The following is a 22,504-nucleotide window of genomic DNA, read 5'->3' on the forward strand; positions in this document are numbered from 1 at the left end:
ACAGCACTCATCTCCGTTCAAACATCACACCCTGATAGCTGTGATATTGAGCGCTTGTCGTTTAATCTTCCTGGAGAAATGCAAGCTGAGCTCAGAGATGAAAAAAGATGCCACATCTCTCTCAGTGTTATCTCTCCACTGGCAATAAGTTGAGATTTCATTATACATAATGCAGGAGACAATCTTCAGCTCTAAATGAAATGTGCATGACACCTAGATGGCTGTCTGACCCACTAGATGGGGAAATGGGAAGTCTGAAATAACCCGGATAAAGACACATTATGGTACCTCGTTTGTGGGATTGGTACATTTGCTGGTCTGTAAGAGCCCCCCACTGCCTAATGTTTGGGTTTTTAAACCAGTGATAGGAAAAGCTGAGAAATGGATTGGATCCCTGTGTATCCATGGAAACAGTCTTGACATGGAAGCATCAATCACAGCTCTAAAAGGTTGCATCTGCATGATTGATAAGGATGAGTGCAGATGTGGCGACAGAAGAGGGACATTTGTGAGCAATGTGTTAGTTAAATCTCCTCGTCTTCAACTTGTAAATGAGCCACAGTGCCAGTGGTAAAAAGTAATGCTATTGATGCCGCACTCTCATTGGTCATGTTCTTTTTCTTCTCTTTTCTCATTGATAATAAACGCTCCTTATCTATAGCCTTTATGGTAAATCAACACAGCCACCTGCCAGAAAACACTTAAATTTCAAGTGCAGTTGATTGTATAATAATTCATAAAATGCCTTGATTTTATAATCAGCTGCACAGGAAAAACAGGGAATTATCCTGCTGCAGTCATCACACAAATCTGCTTCTTGTGCTTTTGATTAGACATCCCTTAATCTCTATATTAATTAGAATGTGACTACTTTCAAATACCAATCAGAGTCCCTTTAGATTTCTGACAACATCAAGCCTGAGGGAGGAAAGGAACAGGTGCTATTGCGGAAAGTGCTGTTTTGACAGCCCCGGTGCTGCATCAGAGACAGAGACAGCAATTTATCTGCAGATAAACTTTGTCACCTCAACTCATAAAATCCCTCAAAGGTGTTCTGTCTTCAAATTGCTGTCAGTGTCACTGTTAATGTCATCTCTCAAATCTCGATTGCCACCTCACTGTGTGCTTTTGACAGCCTTAGAGAGAGAGTGCGCTTTGGAAGAGGTGTACACAAGTTTGTGGTAGCGTGCGTGTGAGAGAGTATCAGTCGACTCGACATACAGCGTGGGATTTGTGTGTCCGTGAACATATCATATGCTGATTAGCGGCACTCATCCCTATGTGTGAATCCCTGTGGCGAAAACACACACAGCTGAGAACAGCACCCTCCGCCATGTCCAAATGATACTGTATGACATAATCACCTCACACTCTCCAGCCACTTCATCATTACTCTGCTCCTCTCACTAATGAACTGGCCTCCGTTCACTGCTCTGCACAGACTCAGGCATTAACGGTGCCAAACGCCTGACTCATAAATGACATGGCAAACACGATAGATTGTGTTTTGTCAGCAGAAGAGAGATCCAAACTGTATGATTGCATACACATCATACATGCCCGTCACAATTGGGAACATGCACTAAGAGATGTGTGGAGATTGTGACAGAAAATAAGCAAACTTTGTCTCTGTATGGATTCAACTCATATGAATGTTTATATAACATAAAGTACTAAAGTATTAATTTATAGCTGAGGCTTAAACACTAAAACAAACACTCTACCGGATCACTTATTAAAGATTTAACACTTAATAACTTGACGTTATCAGAAATGTGTATGGTTTGATCAGATGTGATGGAGTTTATAGATACCAAGCGTCTGTGGATAGCCTATTTATCATTTTTAGTGATACTCAAAATTATCATTCTTATCTTCAGTACACAATACCTACAGTTATGAGAGTCATGCTAATCACAGCCTCCATCCAGTTACAACACAGTCAAGCTCCACACTCATTTTTCTACAACAGCCCACATTAGTTTGGTGTGAAGCTGATCAAACAAATGTGTCTTTGGACCTTTAACTGTATCATACCAAAACACCCACACACAAACTTAATGCCAAGTAACAGGAGGATCAATGGTGTCACATTTTTGAGTTAATTAAAACAAAAATCCTTGGTGTCCGCACTGAACAATCCAATTCTCAATACTTGGACTTTACATGGATTAAATCATGCTCCACTGGAGCAGCAAGAAATTCACACAAAGGAAGTGTAAAAGACATCCTCTCGTCTCCCTGCCCATTCACTTGGATGTAATGCAGTCATTAAACTGGCCTCTGACACTCATCTACCACCAGTCTTTTCTCTGCCAGACCAATGACTCCAGTAAACTACTTATTAATTTTGGCTCCAGCCATGACCCCCACCACTGAACAGGCTGAGAAACAAGCTGCTTCCTCCACAGTAACAGTGGACTGACTGGACTAAGAGGTTAGAAAAGTGACAGTAAAGGCCAGCTAATGATGTTGAGCGGCGAGAGGCGAGGAAGCCAGGTTCCTTAGCAACAGTTTCTCCTCTTCTGTCGACACTGGTACCGGCTAGAATAAACAGATTTGGCTGTATGTGTGTTTGTGTGTCTGTGTGAGCAGATGTGTGTGTCTGCCTAACTCAAGCAGATGTCATCAGATTGACACTGCAAAAACCTTAGCATAATGTCATATTATGTTACTTTGAAATCCAATTACAGATGATTCCTGCAGTTGACTTGCAGCAAGTCAGACCTGAAAATCACTGACTGGTTTCTTGTCAGCATGCACGTGTGCATGTGTGTGATAATGAATTCAGCTGGAAAACAGTAGCCTACATAGAGGAGATTTTGAACTGTAACTTTAACAGCGTGTGCATGTGTGTTTGTGTGTGTTTGTCTATCTGTCATGAAAGAGTATTACTTTGGTCTACAACACAAGTATTTGTGATGATACCGATATTTTAGTTGTACATAAATGTCTGGACATCCCTCGGCAAATGACATGGATCTTAATTCAAATGTTAATACACTTTTTTTATTATACTAATCTTAACATGTGCAAATCTTCCAACTCTGCAGACCCTTCCCTTACTTGTAATGCACCGAGGATTTCATGAATTTATTGGGCCTTCAAAGGAGGGTCAGTTGGAGCTGTGAAAGTGAAAAATCCAGAAAGATTTCAGATAAAACTGCATGTCTTTTGGACAGAAGGGCAAAGTAAACCCCATATGACTGCAAAAGATCATAGCTGACACTGTTGTGCACTGCTTAACTGTACAGTGTTGATGAACAAACTATAGGTCTACATGACGACCTTATCACAAACACCACCAACTCAGGCCTGCAAAGCAACATCTGGATAATCCAGAGTTTTTTAATGACTAGTCAGTCAAGAAAATGAGACTAACAAGAAGCTTGATTTATAAAACCAAACTCTGAATTGCCCCTTGGGGATATGAAAGCTCAATCAATCAATCAAAGTCTACCATGTGTTACTTAAAGAAGCACAAGCTAAACGTTTTGGACCAGTGTATGACTGTAATGTCACTGCAAATCTCTTAAACATGTTGTGCATGACAAGAGAATTGCCCAAATATCCCAGAACTTTCCAATTCTGCTAGAGGTGAGGGTTATTCAGAGCTGACATAATGTGAAGAAAAGATTGTATAAACATTCATGAGCCAACAAATGACAGTGCATTGTCACATAATCACTAACTTTCACTTCAAATATCACATGTCACTTTTGAGTTTGTACTGTATGCTTGGATGTGTATGCTCATTATACAGCAGTGTAAATGTATTTCAGATACAAAACGCAGGTGCACTGCACCCTCTTCAGTTGAGACACCGTAACTTCTGTTTCCTTCCTTCACACCACAGAGGAAAAGGTCAGTTCACTAGTATGATTTACACTAATTTAATGAATGGCAACTTTAATCATTTTAAATTCAATTTTCATAAGCTGGAAGGAGGAACAGGCAACCTTTCAAACTACAATGAAAATCAATCTCCTTGTATGGTCATTAGAGAGAAAAGCTTTCAAATAAATTATTTCATAAGGATGAAGTTGCCTATTTTAATGAAACAGGTATTAATCTGATTCATATCTCATCATTTGTTAATACTTTGCATGTATAGTAACATTGTACAAAAGCAAGATGATGTGCAAAAATAGGCTATAGATTTTTAAATTACTTTTGGCTAATATAAATTAGGCTACACTGAAAACACAGATATTTTGTTTTTAACTAGGCCTAATTAATTATACAGTATGACTGCATGGCAAAATGTAGCCTATTTGAGCCCCATATTTCTCCACTGTGTAGTCAATAGAAAGCCGTCATATGTGCAAATTAAAAATGGGTAGAGTATTCATTTCTGATACTGAAGATGGCTCAAATTATTGTAACAAAAAGAAATTTTCCCTTGGGATCAATAAAGTAGGCTATTCTGATTCGGAAAAACTAGAGATTCACCCTGGATAGGCTATAGGCTAATCTTCTTACAGTAAAACAAATTAAACACAATTTGAACAGGTTTACGATTTAAATGAAGGCTTCTGGTGACATCTACCGTCTGAAACCAATACTGCATGTCATATTTTATGCTCAGTTTACAAATGCATGATTGTAGCCTACTAATAGCGCCATAAATAGGCCTATGTTGCTCAGTCATAAACTGCAGGTCCTTCAGAAACACAATGACCTCTGCATTTCCTGTAAAACAAGAACGAACAGAAGAGTCGATGGGTGCCTTATGATATCTACAACATTAGACTGATGAATTTTAGTTAAAAGTTACAGACAACCCACCCTGGATTAGATCCATGGTAACAACGTTTGACAGGATAGAGGACAGGACGCAGTTTCAACAGTGCTGGTTGCTAGGTAACGCAGTTACCAACGGAAAGTACCGTAGTTGTGTCTACTGAAAGAATTAACGAAACAACAACAAAATGAAGATAAAGTGAAGATTGAATAGAAATAGCCTGCTGTACACGTTCAGGTAAGATAGAATCGGGAGTAGTGTGTTTGGTATTACAAGCTTTGAGAGTTGAAAAACCCAAAAGGAGTAAAAACTGTGTAAAATGCATGTCAGTTAATGTTAGCTTGTAGCTTAATTTAGCTAATTTAGTATCTTACAGATTACGGATTTGTTAACAAATCCAGTGTGCAATAAAATAGGTCTTTTTTAAAAGGTCCATAAGCTGCATCCAGCTTTGTCAGTGTTTATGAATTATTTGTTGAGGAACCACAGTTAAAAATAATAATACAACTTTTTTAGTTTTTTATTTCTCTCTCTCTCTCTCTCTTTTTTTTTAGGTTTAGGTAACGTTAGACCTATTGCAGACTGTCCATCACTCTCTCTTACGTTAATTATTTACAGTTAAGACAGTAACTTTCTTACAACTTTTAAATAAAACAACTGATTTATTAGAAATGAAAACCTTGACTCAGCATCCACAACCTGGCAACAAGTCCAAATCACTAACGTTAATTGATACGGAATATGTAAAACAAACCATTAACTTAAATTTTGTTGAACTTTTTTTCTATTATTCAAAAAGGAGGAACTTTTATCCCGACTAAATTTCAGGACCATGGTCAGCTCCCATTCAGCACCAAGGTCAGATCTCCAGCTGTGGTCAGTCTCAGGTCCGGGCTCCGGCGCTACGAGCACAATATGGCAAAATACCTCATATGCCATGTGTTATACAGTATAGACCCCTATATTTTATAAAATATAGCTAGTTTTACACAATCGTATTTGTAGTTTCCCATGAGCCAACTAGAGGGGGTTCTATTTAAATTATAATATATTAACAGAGGGGAATAGAAAAACGCTTCAGATGCCTAATTATGAAACATTTACGCATTGCTGCACAGTGTTGTTTTCATCAGCTCACTTTCACCGAGGTTTTGTGACATAGATGCTACGATATCCCACAGGGTAAAGTCGGTTAACCTTTCTGTTTAGCTACACGTTGGTCGCCTTTTTTTTCTGTTTAGAAATCCTCGAGACACTAAATCAGTTAGTAGCCTGTACTGCTGCCTGTGCAGTTGGGGGTTGTCTGTAGCCTACGGTCAGGGGGAAAAAACATACACATGCTGGACTTCCGGTCATGTTTTAAAAAATAAGATCCTATTGAATATTAAGTTAAAATGACAGTGTTGAAACAAATCAATGATTCCGTCAAATGGGAGGTGACATGTTACTGCTATTATTCAGCACATAGTTCTTATACAGTACAGGAGCTCGTTAGCTATTTGCGTGTTGGACTATGGGGATGGTCTTTAGACGACGGTGAACTGCTTTTATTTCCTGCGCTGTGCTGCCTTTTCTTTCGTGCATCTGAGGCAGTCGCTCCTCTACACACACACACACACACACACACACACACACACACACACACACACACACACACACACACACACACACACACACACACACATGTAGTGTTGGTCATTTTGCTCGTGCGTGTAACAAAGTAGGAGGAGGAAATTTCAGAGGGAATTTCAGAGGAATCCCAAGAGGCTTTAGAGGTCAACTAATGACATTCCGAGGACTGTTGAACCCTCTCAGGGGTCCACAGCTAGGATTTTAGGGATGCTCAGAAAATTCGAAAGGGAGGTGTCAGTTGGTACCTCTTACAAAATCAATTGAGCTCTGCTACAAAAATCAAAAAACTACAATACCTATACTGGTATCAGGAGCCTATACCTATCTGTATTTTTGAGAAGAGATGTTTTGTGTTCTGCTCATACTACATGTTACTGCCAAAGCAGTGCAATTTTACTTTCTTTACTTTAGCATCTGATGCAGGTCAGTTTGGTCAATAAATGCTAAACTACAACTTATGAATCCTACGAGGTTTCATTACTATCAACAAAAATCAAAACAATACAACACATGAGTGTTGAGGAGTGGCTGTTCAACACTGCAACTTTAACCTCATTCAGACAAGTATAAGTCAAAATATGTCCTTATCCTGATGTTGATATTTTCTCCTGCACTTCCTAAATGTTTACATCTTGTTTTAATAATATGCCAGGCAATGCAATGGACAGTTGAGACATAAAAGGAGAACACACACACACACACACACACACACACACACACACACACACGGCTGTGCATCCCCCAACAGCGCAGTCAGGGAAACTCCGAGGCGCAGGAGACGCGCTGATAGGTTTGAGGGGGAGGACTGCTGTCAAGTGAACACAGTCGGAGTGGGGACAGTGTTTATTGTCTGACGAGCCACGATAACGACGAAATTAGGTTCAGTCCTTGTCCGGAACGCGGACAGCTACAAGGAGCTGCTCTCCAAGACGCGGTTATTGTTGTAGAAACCGACTTGTTTTGGAGTTTGGTTTCATTTCTTTACACTTTCTACACCCAGAGGCAAATACTCCGACTGTTGGAGTAGTTTTTGAAAAGCGGAGGGTTGTTTTGTTTTGTTTTGTTTTGTTGTTCCGCGGGGAGTCCCTCTTGTAGCTTACTTTGGACTTGGCGTGTGTAGAGTCTCACGTAGGCATAGCGGAGCTGCTGCAGGAGGTGTTGCTGATGCAGAAGTGATGAAGGATTTGAGCCAATCTGTGTGATTCTCAGCGGCTTCGCTTCACTTGACAAGATTTTCTTTTAATTTAAATGACTGATTCGCAGGATCGCACCCAAGACTGAAGACCGACGACGACCTCCATCCTTTTCTCTGTGTTGCAGTCGTCGTTGTGCGGGGACTATGTTGATGAAGGAGTACCGCATCTGCATGCCTCTCACCGTGGAGGAGGTAGGTGAAGTTTTCCAGGTTTTTGTCATGTTTTGAAGCTGATTGTGTACTCCTCAAATTTACTGACAGCTACGGAGTTGTTAGTCAGCACATTTTATTTGCTTTAGTTTTTGCTGTGGCACCGATTTTTGAAAAAAGTTGTCAAAGATGCGCTTGTCATTGTGCACTAAAGGAGACGTTACGTAGACACGAGGTGCGTCCATGCATCTACCACGCGGTGGAGCTGCTGTTGTCTCTTTATTAGCAAACAGTTTTAATGTATGTCAAAGACTCTTGAGTAGAGTGTGAGCAGCAGAGCGAGCTGTGTGAGTCTAGCCTGCTGCAGGTAATGAAGGACAAAGAGTGCATGCGTTTTACCTTGAGTGTCCGGATTGTGAGTGGTTAAGAGTAACATGTGTAAAAAAAACAAAACAAAAAACAAGCACCACATACACATTACTTTCTTCCTCAGTTCACGGCTCTTAAAAACTCCTACATTTTTAGCATTTCACAGTCTCACATTAATTGAACACAAGTGCTGTTACCTTTTCACCCCTTGTTCTTTGGAAATGATCTTCATACAACTGCTGTCTGCACTCTACACCACTCTGTTTTGGAGTTACAGTAAATTAGTAAATTAACATTTTAATGCACATTTCAGATCAGCTTTTATTTTGTAAGACAAACATTCACCACTGTATTTGTAGCTGAAGATGAGTAGGGTGACAGACAGAATGAGGGAGAGGAGTATCTTCTGGCTGCTAAGTTCCCCCGAGGTCACACAGCTTTAGGATCAAGTCAGCTGCAGTGTTTCGACATTTTAGGATGCAAATAAGGTACTTCTTGAACATTCAGCGCTCTGCTCAGTTTTCCTTGAATTTATTTGATTCTTGCGTGGTCCTGCCCTGTTTCTATATCTGATGCCTTTATAGGATGGAACACATTTTGTAGCTGGAGCTTCAGATGTCCTCCTGCTGTAAAGGCAGACAGTCTTCATTCCAGTGTTACCTGAACCTAAACAACAGATGTTCCAGCTCAAGTGTTTTATGGAGTTTAACTGTGTCATAAAGATTTTACACACCATTTAACCCAGTTCATGATGCGACTTTAGATACCTCTTACAGGGAGTCGGTGCACTTTGGACTAAGTGTGTTGCCATAGTAGTACACCATTGATATGATTAAATTGTACCATTAGGCTATCAGCTGTGCTGTTTGCAAAGATACAGTCCTTCGTTGCAGCCAAGCAAAGGTCATGTAATTGTTCTTAGGTTTGGGACTGGATGAAGGTGGAGTCATCCATACTTATGATCAAAGAGCTGACTAGAGCAGCTTCTGTTGAAGTGTAACGGTTCTTATTTTGTTTGATCATCCTGCTCAGGACCCTGAAGTTGTTTCTGTGAGTTTCATGTTTATAATTACGAGGATGCTGCTTTGTCACATCTTGTCCTAGAACTGATTGGATCCTCTATTTCTGCTTTGCTCCAGTGGTGATGGAAGACACTGCTGTCCTCTGTGGCCAGCTAAAGGCTATCACATCTGTTGTTGTGATGATAATGGTGCCCAGGCCAATCTATTGATCTGTCATTGACAAATGATCATTTGTAATCTATTCATTTTCACGGCATGCTAGTAATTGCCCACAGACACAAAGACAAATACATCACACAGTGATTGTTCTGTGTGTAGAAGCAACATTTAAAGACATCAACTCTTGACACAACTGGAGTTGACAAAACAGTAAAAATGAGTGGATAACTCCTCTTAATGATTTCCAGTATAAAGAAAGTAAAACAATTTACTACTCTTTCCTGAATCAAAACACCCACTCTCACTGGTGCTGTTGTCAAGGTGAAAATACATATTGTACTTTAGTGCTTCTGTGACAATGTGATGGATGAAAGAACACACTATCTTCTACTCAAAGTCAGTGTACTGTATTTTTCCTTGGGTTGAAGATGAATAATGATGTGTTTAGTTCTCTGGTCTTCTGGTTATAATTTTTGACATAGCTTTTTTCCATCATAGGCATAACAAATGAGAATCACCTTGAATAGCATTCAGTATACAACATACAGGGGACAAGGCTCCTCTTCAGATACCTGCGAGTGTGTTAGTGAAGTGGAAGGCTTTTTTGCAGAATGAGACAGCTAAAGAATTTTATTGTCAACATTCAAAAACAGATCTCTAATGAGACTGTCATCTTCAAATGGCGATAAAATCTAAGCACCGTAGATTAAAAAAAAGATTGGAGAGGCTGTGCTGATGAATTGCATTCATGTAATTAGTAAGCTGACAAGTACATAAAATATTGATCTGAAGTATATCTGTGGAACTTGTTTCTTAATTCAACAAATATTCAGTGATGTGTGCAGGATGTTCATCTTGGAAAAATATGCAACATTATGCTGTTACATTCACATTATTAAATTTCATAAATATATAACACAGATGAGAAAATGTGATTTTGACAATTTTGCAAGGTCCATTATGAATTGATGTGATGTGATGATTGAAATGATTGTTAGTGTTGAGGTTTCTTTTACTAGTTGTGGCTTCTTTGTTTTTAAGTCATCAGTGTTTCATTCATAAACACAAATTAGAAAATGCTCCATTAGTATGTGCGTGCAAACAGGTAAGTCCTCCAGAGAGACACTGCTTAGCAGGACCATTCACTGCTAAGTGTACACTGTCACAGTTAAAATGAAGGCCTAATTTGGGCCTGTCAAAAAAAGGGTTGTGCTTTAAGTTAATTATGACCAAGCTGAGTGTTCTCATGAGTCTGCACATTGACAAACCTGTCACCTATTAGAAAACTTTTCAGTCTCTTTAGCAAGTGGAGAGAGGCCAGAAGATGTATCTGTCACGGAGTGAGCACTGGACGTGTACACAGCCTCTTTCAGCAAGTGCTGACATCCTTTGTGATCATGTCAGTTATCTTGAAGCCACAGGAGGGAAACAAATGTCTGCCAGAAAGTAGAATTCATTGTGACATGTTTCTCCCAACTATGTCGGATTTCCTTATAGTAAGTTTAGACTGACAAATTAAGAAATTGAACATAAAAAGAGCACCCTATAGTCACAGAAGGAGGCAGAAGCCATTCACTTTTCACTCATGTTGGTCTCTGGATTCTTCTAAAGTCATAGTCGTACTGCAGCAAGAGACATGGGCACCTGTAGTGATGAAGGTGACATCAACCAGTTGGTGTAAGATCAGTCTCTGGGGGGCTCCATGTGTTTGTTTGTGTTCCTGCATACCGCCATGCCCCACAGCACATCTAGGCCCAGACCCAAGAACTTGTTTACGTCCCCAGAGCGGAGGCTCTGTGCTCTGACTACTGAGAAGAAGCCTGTTCCTCTGTTGCCTAGCTCAGCCAGACAGTGACCGGGCTCACACACACCAGATGGAGAGAAACATGCTCACTCGGATAATCTGCCAGACGTCAAACGATGATCCAGGAGTGTGGGAGTGTGGGAGAGGGGGAGAGAGAGAGGGAGGGAGGGAGGGAGGGAGGGAGCGAAAGAGAGCGAGAGAATGTATAGTGCGTTGAGAAAGTGATTGATCACTTTTGGTAACTGTCTGAGTCAGCGTGATTTTGTTCTGCTGCCCACTATAATTGTTTTGGAGACAGCTAGTTCTGTGAAGCAGTTGTATCAAAGCGGACTGTACGGACACACTGTGACGTGGTAATTTAATATACAAAATACACCATTTCATTTTGAAAAAACACATGAGAATGGTAGCACTCTGTCTATCAAGAATTTAATAAGGTGAATGTCTACTAAATCAGTCGAATGTGTCTGCTGTCAAGGTTCTCCTTTATTGCATTCGGTTTTCTTGTTTTTATTCTACATCATTTTTTTCCCAGTATGCCTCAGCTAATATACTGCAAACTAGTTTTCCCAGAAGCACAAATACTATGCAATTTATGTTGCTGTCTAAGATTTTCAGTATGCACAGCTATACTGTAGATTTGAATAGAGTAGACACAGTTATAAAAGCTTGACCCTGACATTCACTTTCAGATGACAATGAGCGGAGCTAACACAGACTCATCAATTACCATGCAGATTATTCTGCAATTAATTTACAATTCAGTGGTTAAAGAATGAAGAACGTCTTTCTTTCTTGCACCTGAACAGTATGTTGAATAACTCCGACCGCTTCGCTTGACCAGCTTTTGACTAATGAGCTCTGGAGCCTGTGTTCAGGGGTCACTAACACTATCTTTGTTCTGGAGAAGTGTCTGTTTCCCCATCATCTTTTAATAATAATGGCAGTGGTCTAAATTAGAATGGAGCTTAATTACACATTCAGTCAGAGCCACTAGAGCTGATGCTCTCTCCAGATTTCTGAAGAACACGCCTGATGCTTCGTCTGCATGTTGTGGAAGAACATGAAAAAAATTGCTGCACTACTTTGCTGATTCCCATTGGACTTACTTTAGGTTACGTTCTCCAATCACAGGTTGTTTTAGTCGATTTCCCTGTTGAACTGGGTTCAATGGTCTAAACACATTGTGTGCATTGCATTCAAACAGCTGATTCTATGACTTTGTTACGATTCACCAGTGGTTGTTGCTGATAATGATCAGTCATTTCTCTACCTGCAGACAGTCTATCTGGTTATTTATCTGTATACCATTACTTTAATTGCTTCCATTTTCCTGACTTCTATGGTTATCCAGCTGCCAGCCTGCTGGCTCATAGGACAGTACTGAATGAGTCCCCACTGTGAGGATAATTGAAACCCTGGTGCTATTCTCAAGGTTGCACTCACACTTTGTCTCAGACTACGGCTACTCTATGAAAGCTGATTTTCTGTGCTTCTCCAGCTGAGAATGTTTCTTTCAGAGTCTTGCTGTATGATGCCGGGGTCGTGCAACACTAGCATTACATTCAACAGTCCATTTAATTGAGGTTGCAAGGGCCAAGATCTTTTGGGGAGCGATGGACAATTTCAGACAATTAATGCGATGTAATTCATCAGATTTTGATGCACTGGATTAGTGAAGCAGTGGTTCCATAGAGACGTTTTACAACAGAGTGAGAATTGTATGCATAGTTGGTGCCGTATGCAAAAGTTTGGGCACCCCTGGTCAAAATCTCTGTTGATGTGAACAGTTAAGCAAGTGGAAGGTGATTTATTATTATTTATTTTCATCTTTTACATTTCATCTTTTCCTTTTCTGTCATTTTGACGGGATGAGATGTAAAATATGTTATGGCCAATCTGTATAGTTGGTACCTAGTAGCCCCCCCTTTAGCAACTATCACAGCGTGTAAATAGTAAATATCTTATAGGGCAAAGTTATTTGAGAGCTCAAGTCTCCCGGGGTTCCTATTCTTTTGCAGGGTGCTGCTTTGTTTCCCTCTTTCACTCTAAAATTGTAGAAAACAAAAATTATTCACTGATATTGCTTGAAATATTACAAAATAGTGTTTCATGTTTATCTTTATGCCTTTTGGAGATCATTTAATCTTCCACTTCACTTTAACAGAAATTTTGACGAGTGGTGCCCAAACTTTTGCATGCTACTGTACTAAAAGATGAACGTGTGTCTCCTCTTTCCTTCTCTCTCTTTACATTTTAAGCTGCAGTCTTTTTACTCTTCTGAGCTTTTTCAGACTTTGGTTGTTAATGGATTCTGCATGAATATAATGCTCTTATAATGCATGATGCATGATAGGCGACAGAGAAAACAGTTCAAGAGGCATTAGGGCTGCAACTACTACTACTACTACTACTACTACTACTACCTTTTTCTATATTGTATGTTATGTTTTACCATAGGCAGGGCATAGACACACATGCATTACTTCCATGACACAAGGTATAGGCCAAAGTGATTCTCTTTCATCTGCCCATGAGGGGCTACATACAGGAGTACTATCTACAAAGTAACTACTGAGTAATGCACACACGGGTCCCAACCTGAGAGCTTTCACATTATAGTATGATCAAAGCCTCAGTTTCACATGTATATGGGGCAAACTGAAATAAGTTCTGCTTGTCAAAACAATTTACCGAGAATGTGTGGCAAGGTTGGCATACTGGAACAAACAAACAAGCAAGCATGGCTACGTAGCAACATTAATGATCTAGTAAACAAGGAAGGTCAACAGTTTTCTGCTTGTAGTAGAGAGCTGAGGACTAAATTAAGAGCAGCACCGGACCAGTTGGTCTGGTGACTGGAGGTTGTGGGAACAGGGGCGACAAATTGACAGGTGAGAAATGAAGGAGTCCTTGAGGGGGAAGAAAGAGTCAGTGCTTTTGTCTCCATGATACAAGCAAAGCATTAAAACATGATTAAGGCTAGTTGCATGCAAAGAAAGCCTTTATTAAGTCTGTGGGACATAGTGCATGTTTATTAATTTAGGGTACATATTTGATAAGGACAGGCACAAAGGCAGGTGAGACAAGAAGAGTAAAAGTCAAACACGGTGATTAACAGCGTGATAATGGCAGAAGTAAAGAGAACAGAATAGAAACCCAAACAAAGACACAACTGGCAGTTTAATAACCTTGACTAATTATCCAGCACTGAAGAGGCATATTTGCACCAAAGCAGTGTATTATTTATTTATTCCTTTTTATCTTCTGCTTTTTTATCTTTTTATGTGGAGCTGCTTGGAAACTCATCAAAAACAACATGATGCCCATCCATCCATGCATCCACCTCCCTATCCTTCAGAGAGCGACATGGAGGACTATGACTCTATGTTGAAACATTTGATTTAAAGCAAATGAATATCTGTTACATACAGGACAGATCACCAAGGAGATTGGATTTTATTTTGTAATGAAACACAACCCTCTTCCATCTGATGTCAATGAATCAGTGATGTGTTCACCTGAAAATGAACTCAAAATCTCTCATCACATCCTCAACTCAGCCTGTGTCGTGCCAAAGGCTGACATCTGTTTCGCCCTGTTGCTGCTGCCTCTGGCTATTTGTTTGAAACTCCATACACTGCAGTACTGAGCTTCAAACAGAGGTGGTTTGGGGTTAGAGAAAGCGGTGACACGTTTTTAAATAGCCCTTTGCACACATATACACACCACGCACGCACACATTTATAAGAGCCTGCGCGCATTTGCTTTCGATTCCAGGAAATAGCAGCTCCCATTGATGTATTGCAGTTATGTAGTGGAATGACTCGCCTGCAGATTGTTGCAGGCAAAGTGACGAAAGTTAAATAAACTCTGATCAGATCTGTACCTGAGCAGTGACCTATATTCAGATTATATTAATTCCTGTTTTATTAGAAATTTCTTACGTTTCACTTCCTGTCTAATTTTCCCTCTGTTGTGATTGTCTGCACAACTGTGATGTATTTCCAAAATACCTTGCCTCCCTTTAATTGTCTGTCTTTCCATTCGTCGTTGTCAGTTCATCTACTGATGTTCTCTAATGTTTCTCTGTGATGTTTCCTTGACCTCCCGTTCCAGACCTTGGCCTGCTTTCCAATGTTTTGAGCCAATTCCCCCTCTTTCCAGTCTTAGTGCTAATTTGTGTTGTTGGTTTCCCAAAGGTCAAACCATTTCTTTAAGAGCTCTGTGTTGTGTAATGTACCTTAGATATTTTCCTCACTTGATGAAAAATTCCAAAGCTTGAAATACAATGAGAGCTGTCCGAAGAGAGAGTTTAGCAGACCAGGCGCAAGTGAAGTGCAGCACAGGTGCGCAAGCGCCAGTGCTCACATTTAGTGACCTATATTTAAACCCTGTGTAACAAAGATGAGTAGTTTGCACAGATCACAACCTAAACAAATATCGGATGAAATCAGAAGCAGCTGTGCGTAAAGGACGCATTGCCGAGCGTCTCTCTTCTTCTGTTTTCTTTTGAATTTTCTGAGATTAGACATGCTGAATACAGTATAAACTCACTATCTGATGCCGAGGCTGTTTGTTGTTGGCTGAGATGCGTTAGTTTGCATCACGTTTTGTGTTAATTCAGTCAGGTCGAGCTTCCATTACGCGAGCCAACCGCCTTTGGTCTGACTTTAGATGTGACGGAACCGATATAGATATAAATTTACGTGCTGATTCACTGCGCATGGTTCAGCACCCTGCGCCACTTTAGGCCGCGCCGGGAAACTAGAGCCCAGGATGTCTTTCTTGGAAAGTCATTTACCTCAGTTAGGAATATAAACAAATCTTAAGAAATGAGAATATATGATTTCTAAATATAGCTTACGTATGCAGATCCAGTGAGGCTTTCTTCGTTTTTGAGCCAGATATGCTGGAGATGCTAAGGACTGATTTACAGTAATGTCTTAAAATGCTTTCAGTTTAATTTGAAGTGACACTCAGGGGTCTACTGCACTCTCTAAATAAAACCAATCCTTCCATGAGTTGAAAAACTGATTTACTACTTATTTGGATTGAATTTAAAAAAAATCACATGACATTCAAGCATGGCCACACGGTGGTTACACATCTTTTCAGCATTAAATTAAATTAACACTTATGATCACCCACTTGTAGTTTTTTGTTATATTGTGCTGTGGATGAATTGAACTTGTCAGACTCACTTTGGCAGTAGTGGTGCGAAAATTGCTGAAATGTTTGTGTTCAACAGAGTAGGCCGCAGTTGCTGTAAATGGGAAGCGAAGATCATTCACCTGATCAGAACAGGAAACTATGACCCACCTCCTCTTCTTCCTGTGGCACTAAACCTTACTTACGGTCAACATCCTGTCTAAACAAGGTGACACAATGGTCACTGAGAATAGAAGCTCTGCTGACACACTGTGAATGTGTCAGCAGAGTTATGGGACAGGTGTTAGGAGAGATGCAGCATGGGAAGGGGAGCAGCTGGGCATGCCACACCATAATGTGATCACAACGTATAAGGACACATTTTGCACTCAAATGGCAAATGATGAATATATGTATAATCAGACTCGATGCTGGATGATAAGTGAAGTGTCATTTCGCCTCTTGCGAAATGACCCTGATTCACGTTCACGGGGAGGTTGCTAAATTTACAGAGCTAAAAATACAACTTCTAACTTCAAGAAAACATCCATCTTAATAATTGATTCAGTCTCATAAGCAGTATTCAATCTTTCTCTCTTGGGGAGGTTTCATTGCCCATCTTGTCCTTGTTCCATCCATTTATGTTGATAAATCCAAATTCTTTCATTTTAGTTTCACAGACATTAAACCGTCACTGCGGTGAAATTGGTTCTGGTTTTGGTTCTTTTGATCTCACTACATTGTGGTTTGATAAATGTGACACTGCTTCCTACTGGACACATTTACAATATCATATATCATACATTATTAACCCCTGGTCTAAATAAAAAACACACACAAACATGTCTGAATGACACCCGTGTGTGTTTGCTTATGTGCAGCCTGGGGATGCATAATCCCAGCTTTGGAAGTTTTATAGTTTGCAAAAACAAAAATGTCAAGTACAGAATTATGTTTGGACTGTCAGGTCTGCATTTGCACATTACTCTTCTACCATCCTGTATATTCGCACAGATGCACAAGACTAAGTATTGCAGCATGCTCATTCTGCTGGGGGTGGGGAACAAACAGGCACGTACCACAAATCAAAACGTTTCCCATCGCAGAAGAGATTCAACCCGCCAGTCAGCGAGCCAGCCGCATAATTACCACCTGACCCTTTGTATCGCTTCGCTTTCATCGGGTAACTAGATGCTCGCTCTGTACCACACTGGTATAAGCCCAATGAGCTGCCACCCTGATCATGACACGATTAACATTTATAACTTCCACTTCTCTTTGCATGTGCCATTAACCTTCTCACACGAGGCTCGATAGCTTTAAGCACAGCCACTGGCAAAATGGCTCTGTTCTTGTCCACACACACAACCATGAATGTCCGTATGTAGTATGTGGGTGTATGCGCAGATACTTGGTAGAGTCACAGGTACGAGTGTCCTTGGTTGCCATAGGAACATCAGCAGCTCACAGCTGATTAGAAATCTCTTTGATGATGAAGTGGCCCCTCTGCATGTGCGTATTGTGTGTAAGAACATGTGTCGAATTATGTGCGTATGTGCGCGTGTAGATTTGAAACCAAATGACCACAGACAGAGCCATTTAGTTTTCCAAATTAACACCAGAGCAAGAGATTGTGCTAATTTGTCATCTCACATTTATGCGTTTTAATTACAGTACTCTGACATTTGTAATGATTTTTAATGTGTTTTAAAAATTCTGGGGAACAGCTGTTGAACACGGGACCGCGACTATGTAGCTAGAAAGTTTAGCATGTCAATATGGTAATAGAGCCTTCAACACAACAGATGGTCTGTGTTATATGTGTGTCTACCATGACTTTAGTGCTGGCATGTGTGTGTTTCTTACTCACTTTACTTTATTTTCACACTAGCAATAGTAGGTACTGGCCCCATTCTGGATCTGATTCCAGTTTTTACTGTGCACTGCCTTTCGTGGAGTCTGCTTGTTCCTCACATGCCAGTTAGCTTTACAGGACAAGAGGGTCTGGGAGGTTATATGATGCACTTGTCAATGACCTTATACAATTCGAAGATAACTTGGTGTTACATACAGTAGTGCCATCGCTCATAATCTAGTAGCAGAGGAGTGCTGCTGCTATTCGCTGCTATTCACTGCTACTTTAGAACTGCTCAACCAGTCACATGGTATCATAAAAATCACAGATTCATCCTGGTTTGCCCTCTATACTGTTTATATCGTCCATCAGTACATCAGTGATTTACACAACTGACTCTCATTGAATGATAAAGTAGCAGCAGGAGCGCATCCTCCGAGTGAGAAAAATAAGTGAGAACAGTGTTAATGAATGTCACAGAGTGGTGACAAAATACGTGCTGAAAGCTTTTATCAGGCATTCGCACTGACACAGCAAGGGTCCATGCTGGTCAGGGTGTGCTGCTTGATGTATTACTCAAGACTGAAATATGAACCAGTGACAGACCCACTTAACAAACAACAAAACACTTGGACTAATAGTTTATAATACTCAAAGACAGGATTTCACAAATGTGGGAAGTTATTCCAGCATTTTTATCTCTTGTTGTCCTGATAAACCATTAAAACATATAACTTAACAATAAAATAACAGTAATCTACCAGAAATAGTTAGGAAATGCTTTGTCTTTTCTGATCGCATTGTGTGTCATTGCAGCAAAAGGCTGAACCTGGATCAGACTTTTATGTGGAAACAATCCTGCATTTTCTGCCACAGCTCTCAGCTGTAACACCCCAGCAGTGCTGATGGATAGCCATTTAAATTAATGAGGAGGCTGCATTTTTTCCATGTAGAGCTGAAGTCGATCTGAACACGACCTTTGAAACATGCAATCACACAAGGACAAGATTCCTCTTCAGTCACTACTGATCTGAGGTTTTTTTCTGTATCATCAGCTGCATAGAGAATACACATATAAAGTGTGTCGAACTGTTTAAATGAAATGATCAAGCATCTACTTGTTATATCAAAGTGGTCTCAGTGAGTGCTTGGAAATGTTAGTGAGTATCACTATCTACCATCTTTTTCTACTGAACCCACAGCAAACAAGAAGAAAAGACAAAAAGCAATAGCTCTGTTTATCTCCACGAACAAATAAATGAGACCTTTTCGAAAATGGTTCCTGCGACAAAGAGGCAACACTCGGCAGAGAGAAGCAAACACAGATACTGTAGAGAGGAGGTGAAAAATCTTTGTTGGAGCAAGCTTTACGTAAAAAAATCTTTTTTTTTTAATGAATGAATCCAATCCACATACAGCCCTATGAGCCGCCAGTGCTACCAAACTTAAAGGGCATTTCCAGTCGTAATCAATGTTTACCTCCGATATCAGGTCACCTATGATCAGTTCATTTCATACCATCTACACTCCCAGCTGCAGCATGTGGATGTTTATATTCATTTTTGTTCAATAGTCTATGGTTTTTTCAATGTTCATTAATGGGCTCCGGACTAAAGGTCTTCACGGGTCCAATTTGACGGACCCGAACCCAAATGGACCCGAGAAAATTGTACCCGGAGCCGACTGGACCCGGGCTATTATTGTAAATATGAGTTCCGAACCTGAGCGGCACTGAGATATGTCGGAACCGAACCCTAAAAAACCTGTGAACCCGAAATGCCAGAGTTGCTTTATGATTTAATACAAGTTGTCTAGCGTAAATAAGACTTGCTTTTATTAGCTACTACTTTCTGTTTCTTACCTAAACGTAGTCTTCTTCCGCTGCCAGCCCCCCCGGCCATAACGTGATGTAAACAGAAATAAATCCACGTTGTCATTTTCTTGTTTAGATGGTCATGTACTGTAATCCTTCTTCTTAGCCATTGCTAACGCCAATCCACCAGTCATTTCCTCTTGTTTAATTAACATTATAATTTTGGAGTTTCCAAAATCATCATTTACATTTTAAAATTCGCTTTATAATTAAATTAAAACCCAATATTCAAACCTACCGCGGCTTCCGCATTGTTCCTTTCCAGGTCAGAGAACAAAACAGCAGAGGGACTCTGGATGAGCATGGATGTGTTATAGATCCATGACTCTGAGGCGTTTGTTGGAAAGGCAGGTTTTCCTGCCTATCGAAGGCAAAGGCCAGGCTGATTTCACCTGCAGCATCTTGCTGAGACCGTTCAAAAGGCCAAGGATGCCCATATGTGTAAAGATGTCGCCTTCAAGATGCAGACCACCACTACTGAATGCCAGTAGCCTTAACCTAATTCTAACCTTGACTTAAACCAAGTCAAAACCTTCAAACAGCTGTTTTACAATTAATTGTGGAGTCCTGCAGTTTGGTCCCCCAAAAGCTGTTGGACTCCACAAGTACAGTGGACTCCCACGTTTTAGACAAACACACGCTGCTCTTACAGTAAGAGCATTGACTGACTGCCTGTACAAATTAAATGAATGAGCCTGAGTGTGTGTGTGTGTGTGTGTGTGTGTGTGTGTGTGTGTGTGTGTGTGCCCTGCAGCTGTTGTGTCATAAGCATAAGCACTGTAAATATTAGTGACTCGCATGTTTCTTTCATTCTCTTTACAGTCAAGCTTTTTGCAGTTAACTAAGATAAGGAGGATTAGAGACACTTGATATCTCCAGCTTAGAAAGTCATGTGCTGTAAATGCACAACCTCTTTTTAATTGAAGTGCACTAAAATGAGAAAGATGGCTTGTGATGGCTGAGCATGTGCATGGAAGATGACCACTGTCTCTCTCTCACACACACACACACACACACACACACACACACACACACACACACACACTATGGTGGCAGCTCTGTGAGTGTCATCACAACCTTTGCATGTAAAAAGGCATCCTTTAGTTTATACCACTTCTCCGTCCACAGCATTACCAAGCTAAAACACAAACCTTCTGTGTAAACTACAGCCTCATTTGCTACAAACATTTTGTAAACATAACCACAGGCTGAGTCAGCAGCAGCCCTCTCACCTGCAGCAGAGCAAGGAGGGCAGAGGGGATGACCGATAGTGACCTTTGTCTCTGTCCTTCTTTCACCAAACCTGTGTACGGTATGCACAGTTCAATATTTGTTCATTTATCACAAATGGTAAATGGACTGGCATTTATAAAGCGCTCTTCCAGTCTCTACAACTTATCAAAACACTATACACTACTAGTCCCATTCACCCATTCACACAGCACATTCATACATGTGGACAAATCATATCACAATCACAATATTGGGCAGTGTCAGCGTCGGAAATTAGCGGGGACCATGGGCCATTTGGCCCCAAATTTTACCAAGAATGCCCCCAAAAATCATGATCCTGGGGCCAAAATTGCCCCCAAATTTTCAAAACAAATATATTTATATCTATACATTATCATAAATTTATTTTCATTAATTTACCGTCGCGCCTCATTATTCTCCTGATGTAAACGAGATTGCGCTGATACGTGAGAGTCATGTGACAGCGGGGCAGTGCTGCAGCTGCTGTGCTGCGATGGACCTGATCAGACTGGCGGTGGCCCACAGTGAATCCCCCGAAAGCCCCAGCAAATAATAGCCTACATCGACAAAAAGTTAAGTGGCAAGTTGCACCTTTTCGTCGGCTTATTATTTGCAGGGTTTAAAAAAAAAAAAAATCTTATAAGGTCACTGCAACATGCGGCTCTCAGTCCTTGTCGGTGTTGTGTAGTTAGAGCTGTGTCTCCCTCCTGTTTCCCAGGTAGGAGGGGGACAATAGCCCACTTAGGGCTGGGTGATAAAATGGTAGAAATTGTGAAATAACTTTTCCTCAATAGAAATATGAGACATGGTCGATAGGTTTCATTCATCCATGTTTTGGCAAACAATACAAATAGCCAATGATATTGAGAGTTGCGCCGTACCGAACCAATCATGTGGCTGGAATAGAGCCAGTCAACACGTGTATTTGTTTGGGTTGCTGCAGACGGGCACATCAGCTGACACCGCCGGTAAAATAAAAAATAAAAGAAAGAGAGAGAATGAATGTTGTCTCAAAAGAAAAAGTAAGGAGAACTCGGACGAGTGACTGAAAAGACGCATGGTGCGCAATGGGGACACCAGGCAGTTGGAGTGGACCGTGGTCACGGTGTGGCCGCTCTGCTGCTCACAGGGCCGTTACTAGGAATTCTGGGCCCCCTGAAAGAATACTAAAGTGGGCCCCTGCCCCCTCACGTTTCCACTTTTTTGCTTAGACTACGTATGTATTATCATTTTTTTATTTAGCCTACTTTGTTTTGATGCTAATGCAGCATTACTATGAGTATTAGTCAGGGTCTT

The 22,504-nt window shown here is 40.6% G+C and overlaps 1 protein-coding gene across 1 annotated transcript in view; it reads left to right on the top strand.

The window, feature by feature from the left end:
• Window positions 1–4,851: 4,851 nt before the first annotated feature.
• Window positions 4,852–22,504, top strand: part of pitpnc1a (phosphatidylinositol transfer protein cytoplasmic 1a) — a 49,151-nt gene continuing 31,498 nt past the window's right edge. Inside the window, exons 1-2 of the mRNA XM_085784396.1 lie at window positions 4,852–4,981; window positions 7,640–7,763. Of these exons, the coding sequence (XP_085640522.1) occupies window positions 7,716–7,763 (48 nt within the window). The 5' untranslated portion in view covers window positions 4,852–4,981; window positions 7,640–7,715. The remainder of the gene's footprint in view (window positions 4,982–7,639; window positions 7,764–22,504) is intronic.

The sequence above is a fragment of the Trachurus japonicus genome, chromosome 8 (genome assembly GCF_045865225.1).
Source record: "Trachurus japonicus isolate A0001 chromosome 8, Traja_1.0".
Classification (NCBI taxonomy): domain Eukaryota; kingdom Metazoa; phylum Chordata; class Actinopteri; order Carangiformes; family Carangidae; genus Trachurus; species Trachurus japonicus.